Here is a 12,345-nt window from a genome sequence, read left to right on the forward strand (position 1 = left end):
TGTACGAAGCAATTTGCTTCCTCGTTACTAATTCGAAACGCTAGGATATTATAAAACGCCCATGCCGGCATCAGTTTTTCCCTCCACCTATAAGGAATGACTTATGCTAACACGTACGAGGCGCGGACTAGGTATGCACGCGAAACGCCATTGACGCGTCGCGGACGCCACAGGATGGAGTATAAACTGCTTCGTGATGTTTTGAATTTTTATTTATTTTTATTTTTATTGAATGGTTTACTAGCGATTTTAACATAAAACTTACTAACTATAATAAATACATAGGTTTTTCTATCATGCACAACTATGTTAAATCATTTAAAAGTAAACACTGCATGCAAATTCCGTACAGATATCAGAGTTACAAAGGGGATAACAATTTAAGTAGGTAAAGATTCCATTCAGTATGTCTGTAGGTATGGTTAAAAAGTAAACAGTAGGTAAACGTTCTACTGTAAAATTAATAAATATGTTAAAAAAACTAAATTAACTACTAGGTATAATATAATGTTACAATTTTTTTTTTGAATGTTCACGTGAACTGAAATTCACGTACACGGTGTCCCCCCTCTGAAACATCGGGGGGGGGGGGGGGGGTCTGCGCTTTCTGGAGCGAGGTCGCCATTCTAACACCTTGGGACCCCTATCACTTTTTCGAGATATGTGCCCTGCCCGCCGCTTCAGCTTAGCAACCCGTTGAGCTACGTCGGTCACTCTGATTCTCCTACGGATCTCCTCATTTCTGATATGATCACGTAGAGAAACTCCAAGAATAGCTTTCCTTCACAGTTAAATTGCTTGAATTATTTTGATAAGTTTTTTTACGGACTAGAATATTGTTTTGTAGATATCAGACACACAGCTGCTGGAAGCCATGGACAAACGGTTGAACGGACACAAGCACTACACCTCGCGACAATTGTCGCCTACGGACAAGAAACTAAAGCACGGAGTCGATTTCCGAATAACGTGAGTTGTATTTTTGATACTTATAATGCCAAAGTAATTTTGATACTTTATATTCAAAATTGCCTTGTTTCAAAACTTGGTGGACGTAGACCACCACCCATATTATAAATAGCTGATGCCCGCGACTTCGCACGTGTGGATGTAGGTTTTTAAAAATCCTGTGGGAACTCCCTGGTAGTGATTCTTCTTGAAATGTTCTGAATACTAATCTTTTTTTTATTTTTTTATTTTTTTTTATTCGTATAAACTTTTACAAGTGCTTACGAATAGTCGCATGCATCTACCACTGGTTCGGAATGCCTTTCCTGCCGAGAAGAACCAGCAAGAAACTCGGCGGTTGCTCTTTTCAAATATTTGATATAGGTACAAGATTATGCCATGTATAAAATAGTATTTGCAGTCTTGTGCGTTGCTGGAACGAGCTGCAGGTCAAATCCACGCTCTTTTATCATTTAGATAATCTTCAATTGTGTAATATGCTTTTTTCAGGAGCATATTTTTAATAGATTTTTTAAACTTGTGCAAAGGTAAGTCCAAAATAGTTTGCGGGATTTTATTATAAAAGGTATATATAAATAAAACCCGTATTGAATTGCAATAAGAAATTTAGGTGCGTACCAATTTTTTTTCCAGAATCAAACCTGTTACTAAGTTATAGGGAAGAAATGAAAATACATTGTATGCTATGTGCTATGTATTATGGTTATGCGTCTACTTTTTACCAAGCTATTATGCTGATCGCGATCGATTTGCTGTTACCCGTTGAGGAGTTCCGTCTTCTATTTCCGAAACTGTTCATCAAATCTGCACCAAACTTACATGGCACCAACATAATAGTATAACCTTTTTATAAATGTTAAGGAGTTATGCAGTAAAATCGATAAAAATATGATCCCGTATCTCGAAGAATCCTTCTCGCGCTCCACGTACAGCGACCATGGAGAGCACTCTTAAGAATTATTTATTAATAGCTGATGCCCGCGACTTCGTCCGCGTGGATTAAGGTTTTTAACAATCCTGTGGGAACTCTTCAATTTTCCGGGATAAAAAGTAGCCTATGTCCTTCCCCGGGATGTAAGCTATCTCTGTACCAAATTTCGTCAAAATCGGTGTAACTGTTGAGCCGTGAAAAGCTAGCAGACAGACAGACAGAAAGACAGACAGACACACACACTTTTGCATTTATAATATTAGTGTGGATTGTTTATCTGACTAGGCACTACGCCGGTGACGTCACATACGCGATCACAGGCTTCATGGACAAGAACAAGGACTCGTTGTGGCAGGACCTGAAGAGGTTACTGCACGCCTCACGAAACGCCTCGCTAGCCGCCATGTGGCCTGAAGGTGGCGCGCATATACAGAAGGTGGGTTTGATACTGACCAGGTAAGCTCTTAGGCGCCATCTCCACGGACGAGAGAATCGTGGCGAAAGTCTCGCCGTGTGACAAAATTCCATACACACTATCGCCGCTATAGTATCGCCCTGCGGGGATTGGCCTGTGGCGGTTGCCACAGTTGAAGCTAGATGGCGCTATTCAATCAATAACATTTCATGACGTAGTCCTGAACAAATGTACCGCCGACAGTACTCACACTAACGGAGTTTTCTGCAATCTGCACTGTATCAAGAAGTTTCAAGACACAACCGTCGGCCCAGCTGGCGCTACCGAGCACAAACAACCGCTCGGTGGGAGATCTCCCTACCGTACGGTCGAGTCCGCACACCGCTCCCGCACAGGACCATAGAATTAGTATCGAATTTTGTGACACGGCGAGACTATCGCCGCGATTCTCTCGTCCCTGGAGATGGCGCCTTAAGATAGTGGCTGCTATAGGGCGGCACTGCTAAGGAGAGCATATTCAACACCCATGTTAAAAAATGCTCCTTAGGAAACTTAAACACAGGTTAAATTTACTACCAGATATGATAACATTTAAGGGCTAAGGAATCTTGTCATAAAAGCAACCGCCGAGTTTCTTGCTGGTTCTTCTCGGTAGGAAAGGCATTCCGAACTCAGTGGTAGATGCATTTAACGATTCAAAAGTACTTGTAAAAGTTTACTTGAATAAAAATATATTCTATTCTATTCTATTGTGCCAAATCCACACTTCGCCGTCGTGGTGCAGTGAGCGTACGCTCAATACCACACTCTCGTTTTGCTCTAATTTTATAACGAGACAAATTTATGACAGAGACAAATCTATCTCATTTCAACTGTGCCTTACGTATGAACAAAGTTCAAGGGCGCCCTATAGATGTCAGCCGTAGCGATTACGTTGTCCGTTTGTATGTTCAGACGTCAAAGCGGCCCCCGTCAGCAGCGACGCTGTTCCGCAACTCCATGTCGTCGCTGGTGGCGGGGCTGGTGAGCAAGGAGCCGTTCTACGTGCGCTGCGTCAAGCCCAACCCCATGCAGACGCCCACGCACTGGGACGAACAACTTGTAAGTATTCACACTTGTATTCCCACAACTGGGACAAACCCATCTTCTTGGGAAATACTTGCGTTCCCAGTTTTTCAAATCAATATACTCCATTTTTTTTAAAAAGATAAGTCCCTAAATTTTAAAGAACAATCCTACTTTCTCTAATTTTTAGGAATTGTCTGAACTACTGTTATCCATCCATACTTCCATACTAATATTATAAATGCGAAAGTGTGTCTGTCTATCTGTATGTCTGTCCGTCGGGCCACCGTTGAACCGATTTCGATGAAATTTGGTACAGAAATAGCTTGCATCCTGGGGATTTTTTCATAACTTTTGATTGAATTTTGATTTAATTATGAATTGAATGTACATATATTATTTCAGGAAAACCGTAGAGTCTATTTTGTTCTGTATGACTGTATAACTTCACGTTGCTATAAACCTATCTCATTCTAGGTCCGGCACCAAGTAGCGTACTTGGGTCTAGTAGAAAACGTTCGAGTGCGTCGAGCAGGGTTCGCGTCACGACAGCGATACGACCGGTTCCTTAAGCGCTACAAGATGCTGTCGCAATACACGTGGCCCAACTTCCGCGGCAACAGCGACAAAGACGCCGTTATGGTGCTGCTGAGGGATCTGCAAGTTACTGACGTGCAGTTTGGACACACGAAACTGTTCATCAGGTGAGATTTATAGGTAACACGAAATTATTCATCAGGTGATATTTATAGGTTACACGAAACTGTTCATCAGGTGCGATTTATAGGTTACACGAAATTGTTCATTAGGTGAGATTTATAGGTTACACGAAATTGTTCATCAGGTGAGATTTATAGGTTACACGAAATTGTTCATCAGGTGAGATTTATAGGTTACACGAAATTGTTCATCAGGTGAGATTTATAGGTTACACGAAATTGTTCATCAGGTGAGATTTGTAGGTTACACGAAACTGTTCATCAGGTGCGATTTATAGGTTACACGAAATTGTTCATTAGGTGAGATTTATAGGTTACACGAAATTGTTCATCAGGTGAGATTTATAGGTCCCACGAAATTGTTCATTAGGTGAGATTTATAGATAACACGAAATTGTTCATCACGTGATTTGCGGTAACTCTTTTCTTTTCCGGGATGAATAGAAAAGCTCCTTTCCCGGGATGTAAGCTAACTCTATACAAAATTTCATCAAAATCGGTTAAACTGTTGGGCCGTGAAAAGCTAGCAGACAAACAGACAGACAGACATACTTTCGCATTTATAATATTAGTATGGAAGTATGGATTGACTACCACCGGGACAGCAGAGAATTTAGTATAGAACTTACTCGTGCTTATATTTTTGGTAGCAACATGTGTCCAGTAGTGGGATATTAAGGGGACTCAGTTCAGTGCTTTCTTTATACAAACGTAGGAGGGAAATTACAACAATATTCGATATTGTACGCACAAAACTAAGAATTATATCGATTTATCTCGTCATTATCTAGGTTTATTGATATATAAAACATTGAAAAAAATATTGATATAAAAGTTACCAGGCTCAAAAGATTCCTATTTTAACACTAAATTAATGTCATTTTTGGGCGTAAATAAATAAGATTAGGGATGTGAAAATTCTAAAACAATTTATCATTAGTTGAAATAACTTTACTTTGCAAACATAAATTCAGCAGTTTTTTCTCAAAAATACTTTTCCTAAACCCTTTTCGCGCGCTTGATTTAGGTGAAAATCATCGTGCCTCTCAACTTTCTCATACAATGTCAAGTGAAAAGCAAACGTGCGCTGCCAATTTCGGTCGAGCGTCCTGCGTCACCTTAACATTCTTTGTTTGGCAACAGGAGCGCGCGAACAGTCCACAGCCTGGAGGCGGCCCGCGCGGACCTCATCCCGTCCATCGTGGTGCTGCTGCAGAAGCTGTGGCGAGGTACCGTCGCCAGGATGAGGTACAAGAAGATGAAGGCTGCGCTCGTCATCTTCAACGCGTGGAAGTGAGTACTCTTCTTCTCTCTTCTTTTCTCTCTTATTGTCGTTTTCATTTGAGCCTCATTACAGTCCACACATCCTTGATATTACTAGCGGGGTTATTTGTTAACTCATAGCTCGTAGCTGTAGAAAATAAAACACCTTACCGTATTGCGGAAAACCCGTGGAACTAATTTAAACAAGGCCACATATTTAGTGACCATAGATTATATACTAGTGGCGCCCCCATAGCGAGTTTTTTATACTTCTGCATGCTGATTCGCTAACTCAGTGTAGCAAACCTTCAATGGATTGAAAATAAATTACAAATGAGCTTAATTGTTTTCGTTCAGTGATGATCACTGGCCAGCCTGTTAGCATGTTCAACTGCAGATGATAAGATTCTGGGTTCGATTCCCGGGTTGGGTCCAAAATAATTAGATATTGGCTTGGGTTTTTTCTATCAAGATATTCTTATTACTGGGATGGAGTTAGTGAATTGACGATGTCTCATCCGACGCATCTTGCCTCGGAGAGTACGTAAAGCCGTCGTGTCTGCGGCTGACCTCTTTTCGGTCGTGTTGAATTTCCGTCCCACCAGGCTATTGTACAATATGTCATGTCGTTTTGTTTCTCAGACGATACCGCTTCCGCCGCTACATCGTCGAACTCCAAACGGAGCTGCAACGAAACCGTGGCCTCATCAAGCGCTGGCCGCCCGCGCCGCGCCGCGTGGCCGTGGCCCTCCTCCAGGGCGCCTACCGCCGCTGGCGCGCCTACTTGACGCTCAAGCCCATCCCGCGCGAGCAGTGGCCCCAACTCAAGCTCAAGATATCCGCTGCTAGCGTACTGAAGTCCAGGAGGAGTCAATGGGGGGCGGCTAGAATATGGAAGGGAGATTATCTAGCCATCAACTCCTACAATGACAAAGCTGGTAAATCCTACTCATTGTCACTATAGCTTAAATCCAAGAAATTTTTAGCAAACGAGCTCAAATCTTGGAGTCAATAAGAGGGAGGGAGACTATCTGGCCATCGATTCATACAATGACCAATCTAAAGTGTGGAGACAGCCACAATTGCTACATATTGGTCTGTATCTCTGAAGCCGGGATAGGTGAACTCCAAACGGAGTTCCAAAAAACCGTGGCCCAAAAAACACCGCTGTTGGCGCGTCTACCTCCCGCTCAAGCCCATAGGGGTTGAATTTTCAGAAACCTTTCCTAGCGGATGTCTACGTCATAAAATCGATCAGGCAAACTGCTGAAACACGAAACAGTTTGAGCTGTACTTGATAGTTAGTAAGTCAGTCGAAATTTTTTTTTCAAGCGTTTCGAGAATTAAAAAAAAAAAAAAATTTACAAAATGTTGTCACTTGTTCCAGCGAGCTACCAATCAGCGATGTCCAACTTCCATCGGTCACAGAACGTGGGCAAGGCACTATTCTCGTGCCGTATACACAAGTTCAACCGATATAACAAGCTGGCGGAGCGCTGCCTGCTCATCACAGACACGGCTATATACAAGCTGGATGCCAGCTCCTTCAAGCCGCTGAAGAAACCAACACCGATCACTGAGGTAAGCGTTCTGAATCTCCAATAGCTTTAATGGTTATGAAGCCCTGGTAGTTGCGTTGTATGTCCTTTTTTTAACTTGTAGGACGCAACTTGCGTTGACACATTGGCCCAGAGTCATATCAGGAAGACAGCATGAAGACCAGGCGCCCCAGCAGAAATGGCTGGAAACGGCAAGCGGCGCAAGTATGCTTCTCTTATAGAGAGTTACATTTTTGTTCCGTTTGCCGTGGAGACCCTGGGGTCATGGAATCTTAGTGCAGAAAAAAATTACGAGACATTTCACCGCGATTAATAGCTTCATCTGGTGACAGAAGGGCTGGCTCATTTTTTGTGCAGCGGATCAGCCTAGCTGTCCAGCGCGGAAATATTATTATTAGTTTTAAAAAAATCCACTTTTCGTTCACAGGTGGGAGCAGTTAGAGTGATGAGCAGTGAAGCGCAGTTGGTAGTGATCAGCGTGCCGTCGGCGCGGAACGACCTGGTGGTCGGGTTGGTGTCGGCCCGACCCGACCCGCCCGGCGCGTCGCCCGACTTGGTCGGCGAGCTCGTCGGCGTGTTGGCGCACAGATATCATTTGTGAGTACACCATAAATAAATTGTAAAATAATATTGCACATCGAACTTTAGAAAGAAATATCGGTTTCGTAGAACGTTGTCTCTGTCGTCGAGACCGACCCTTATATAATGACTTTGTTGTCTGTCTGTCTGTCTGTCTGTCTCTCTGTCTGTCTGTCTGTCCGTCCGTCCGTCCGTCCGTCCGTCTGTCTGTCTGTCAAGAAACCTACAGGGTACTTCCCGTTGACCTAGAATCATGAAATTTGGCAAGTAGGTAGGGCTTATAGCAGACATTCGGGGAAAAATCTGAAAACCGTGAATTTGTGGTTACATCACACACAAAAAAGGCAGTTGGGCCAGTTTTCTTGGACTTTTTTATCCTTCCCAGACATCAGCTGATCGTCCATGTAAAGGCCTTAGTTTTCTTGGACTTTTTTATCCTTCCCTTCCCAGACTCTTAGTTTTTGATTTATTGTGCAAAATGTCGAAAAAATACGACTGTACTACGGAACCCTCGGTGCGCGAGCCTCACTCGCACTGGGCCGGTTTTATTCTCACTGAATACACTTTTGAACTTACGAGTATTTTGAAACAAAACGACGTAAAATTGCGCTGAACTCGATAATATTCGGTCCATAGACTAACAGGATCAGAGCTGACAGTTGAAGTAGAGAGCGGTGCGACCACGCGCTGCACTCTCGGCGGCAAAAACAAGGCGCTGCAGCTGCCCGCTGCCTCGCCTGCCGCCTCGCCCGCCGCCTCGCCCGAGGCGCCGCCTTTCACGCACGCACACAACGTCATCACATACCACCCGGCCTCCGCTATGGCGTAGAGAACATCCAGAGGAGAGCACTGTTCTTTTTTGTAAAGTTAGAAAAAGTTTAGCGCTCGCTTCGCTTGCGATGTTTTGTCCCAATGTTTCATTGTTTCTAACATATTTCTTTTTTTGTACAAAAAATTATGCGTTTGCGACGCTTGCGTTACTTTTCACTGGGCATAATATGTAAGAAACATTAATTATTTATTATTATTTAAAGCCCATTAAAAATAAAAAGTAAAATATATAAAACAGATCACTACAGCTGTTAATAGGGTCATGGACTGTAGTAATAAAATGATGTGATGTTTTGTATAGCTTATGGGGCTTTTTATGTTAATTTTTTTTTAATATTTGTCGTTTACGCCTGTTGACGTCATTAATCGTTCCGTACAGCGTGACGTTAATATTTAATTATGTTGCAAAAAACAAAAATTCTATTTTTTATTATTTAAAATTATTCTCTTTAATAATGAATTCTAGCCCCATAAACTACCGCTATATAAAAAAATCACATCATTTTATTTCTACAGTCCAAGACCCTATTTATGAAATATAAATTAAACAATATAATTTAAAAAAATATTTTTATTATAATTAACGATACCACCTATGATTTTTGTGATATGTATAAGTATATACCCAATTTTTAAATCCCTTTGTTATGGTGCGTGCAGACAACATGTTATAAAAAAAACTAGAGTTTATAACATTTTTAGCAGTGTGTATGGAAATCTTTATAACATTGGTAATCATTTTGAACGTGTCAATATAACATTGTTTTATTATCTGTATATATAAAATTCAAAGTTCTGACTGACTGACTGACTTATCTATCAACGCACAGCCTAAACCCGCTGGTCCTAAAGACATGAAATTTGGAGGGTGTGTTTTTGTAAAGAGTAGGTGTCCACTAAAAAAGTGGGCCACCTTCCTCTTGAACCACTCTATTTATTGATGAAAATAGTATTGAAATCCCATACGTACTTAAAAGATCTAAGCGCACAGAGGGACAGACGGCGGGAAGCGACTTTGTTTTACACAAAGTTTATTTTTTTCTGTTGATTACAAATAAATGAATAAAATAAAAATAAATAAAATATACTATGTAGAAATTATATTATCTGGACGCACCTTTGAACTATATCTAGCTGTAACTTCTGATCGTAGTTTCAGTCTAACGCACATATTATATTATATTGAAAAATCGTCAAAAGTTTACATTTCTTATATTTTATCAGGGAAATAATATATATATGTAGTAAAATACATAATAATATGTAATACAGTATATTATATTTATGAAATTGGCCTTCAACTAGATTTTTTAAAGTATTTTACATATACTTTTTTATTACAACAAAACATAATATGTATTCCAAATTCTTAAAATAGTCGTATATGAAATGGCTATTTTAACTTTTATATAACATGTTAAGCTTTTATACATTGTACAAAATATGAAAGTGATTTTTATGTGTATTGTAAAATATAAGAGATTTTTCTTTGTATGTTATTAAATGGATGCATTTTAAAATAGTACTTAATAGTACTTAGTACTAATATAATTCAATACGTCCAAACTTTGAAGGCTTTTATGGAGAAAAAAACCGCTATGTTACCAAATGAAATTTTATTATTTCCGTTAAGTCTGTCAATTCTGTATTAAATTACATTTTGTCTAATGCATTTATTTGTTGTTGGTGTTACAGATAAAAACAGAGCATAAAAATGTAAAGAGGTTCCGACACGGTCAAGCCGCTTGACGACAAGCACGTAGATTTGTTTTGCTTGATGCGCCCATCAAGCGGCTTGATGCGTCCGTCGAGTAGCAAGAGGCATTTTTTTTATTTCGTACGTGATCATCGTACGTATAGGTAGTCTAGAAGTGGTCAAACAAAGTGATTTTTATCAAAATACAACAGCGATTTTATTTTCCAGAGTTCGGGGGGGGGGGGGGGGGGGGGTATCTGGGTTTATAATAAACTATTCTACATTTCGTAATAAGAAACATAGATTTGTGCGCAATCCTGGGCCACTTTAGCGATGTTATTTTGTTTGTGAGCTGCCGTCCTACGTCAATGATTTTGGCGGACAAAAAAGTATGACTGTTCCTCGTCTGTGCAGGCCTTTATCAGTACAATAGCAGAGAGTCAGCAAGGCTGCTTGAAGAGTAAAGTACCTTGAGCTATCTCTGGTTATAGTTCTTGCATTTCACGAGGGCGAGTGGCTCATGCTTGTGTTTAAGTCGTATCGGTACACATAAGGTAAAGTAAATGTGTGCGTTTGCGAGCGCTTGCTCGCGACTGATTGGTCCGACATGCACGCACACTTACGCAATGTCCGTGTATACGACGTAACCACATGTAAAGTTCACTCGCCTTCGTGAATTGCAAGAACTGTACCTACTTGATGAAAAATAATAACGAACATCACAAATTATTGTAATGTGATAAAAAAAAGTTTAAATTTATTTAGGTCCAGTTGAATAACTAGCGGGTAAAACTACGTTAAATTAAACTCTGACGGCCATTAAAAAGCAAAGAGGGTTGCAAAAGTCAGATTAAGGTTAACGGTAAAATTTTAGTCTGAAGCTGGAAAATTTGGGTTTTATTTCTGATCAATTTTCAACAGTAATCGTAACGTAGCTTTATCCGTCTGTCATACATGATTTGAAATTAACAATTAATTAGCAATATTAAAAAATGAGTTTTAAACATCAAAATTTTAACCAAGTCATTTAATTGATATATTTTTTTATTTAATTTAGCAATAACTTTAACTTTGTAATTAATTTATTCATAGTAAGTAAATAATAAATTGATATTTTTTTAATATTAAGTATGTCCCGGCATGCGTTATTTTGGTTAAAAAAAATCAAAATTTAAAAAATTATTTCAAAACAATAATAATTGGATGAATGTGGAACAAACATTTCAATGGAATAATAATTATTTACATGGAAACTTATTATTTTTGTGTATAATTTCCATTACTGATGTAATAATTATTTTTTGTTTATTTACCTAATAATTTCACTTTAATGCATGAATATTGTGAGAGGTCTCTCCATATTTATTCTATGTATCAACTGTCATGTCAGTTTAGGACTAAAATCGTACCTACTTTTGACATGACAGTGCAAGTATGGCGAGTTCATTCCAACATGACGGCATGGGATTAGTTAGTGAACGGTCTGTACAACTCGCCCTATTTGCTCAAGAGTCCTTTCTCAATTTTTTTTTTTTTTTTTTAAAGAATATTAACCATGTTAAATGACTAATATTCCCCTTTCCTCTCCAACTAAGCGCCAGGCTTGTGCTAGGAGTAGGGTACGACAATAGTGCAACGGGCGGGGTTTGAACCGTCGACCTTTTGGTTTTCAGTCCACTCCTTTACCGGTTGAGCTATTGAGGCTCTTTCCCTGTCCAATACCAAGACCTACAAGAGTCTTTGGAATGGCCACACGTTTATTAACGCATTATATTAATAATGTACCTAAAAAATATTTGCACACGTTTACTTGTTAATGTATTCGAGACGGTATTACTTACATAAGTTTAATCATAATTTAAAATAATATATTTATACTTATTGTTAAATCCGCGTCCACACCAATAGAAAATATTGCGTCAAAACAGTAGTCATTGCGGACATCTAGATTATTGTGTGAAAATATTTCGGTAGCTGCTACAAGAAGTTAATCGGTAGAATGCACTAGAAGTTGTGAAAAATAGTATTTCTTTGTAATAATTTGATTTAATTAACTAGAGTAGGTACTAAGTCTAACTAAGTCGTCGTTACGACAGTTTCTGTATTAGCAATCTGTCAAAATTTCAAATTTGATCGTTAGATAAAGTTTATCTGGCGGCTGTGAAACAGGCCCTTAATATTATTAAAGTGCGACAAGTACGTATAAAACTTAAAAAATTTCAAAAATGGACTAACGTGTAACGCGTAAAATTTAATTCCTTACGCGCCATTTTAACTTTTTGTGTCAAATTTCATTTCAAAAGTACGATTTTAGTCCT

The 12,345-nt window shown here is 39.5% G+C and overlaps 1 protein-coding gene across 1 annotated transcript in view; it reads left to right on the top strand.

Moving 5' to 3' along the window:
• The window catches only part of Myo31DF (Unconventional myosin ID), a 39,990-nt gene extending 29,732 nt beyond the window's left edge, over nt 1-10,258 (top strand). Inside the window, exons 9-17 of the mRNA XM_034976396.2 lie at nt 848-969; nt 2,186-2,336; nt 3,270-3,416; nt 3,858-4,084; nt 5,243-5,392; nt 6,005-6,300; nt 6,750-6,943; nt 7,349-7,518; nt 8,137-10,258. Of these exons, the coding sequence (XP_034832287.1) occupies nt 848-969; nt 2,186-2,336; nt 3,270-3,416; nt 3,858-4,084; nt 5,243-5,392; nt 6,005-6,300; nt 6,750-6,943; nt 7,349-7,518; nt 8,137-8,329 (1,650 nt within the window). The 3' untranslated portion in view covers nt 8,330-10,258. The remainder of the gene's footprint in view (nt 1-847; nt 970-2,185; nt 2,337-3,269; nt 3,417-3,857; nt 4,085-5,242; nt 5,393-6,004; nt 6,301-6,749; nt 6,944-7,348; nt 7,519-8,136) is intronic.
• The last annotated feature ends 2,087 nt before the right edge of the window (nt 10,259-12,345 follow it).

This window comes from Maniola hyperantus, chromosome 15, assembly GCF_902806685.2.
Source record: "Maniola hyperantus chromosome 15, iAphHyp1.2, whole genome shotgun sequence".
Lineage (NCBI taxonomy): Eukaryota > Metazoa > Arthropoda > Insecta > Lepidoptera > Nymphalidae > Maniola > Maniola hyperantus.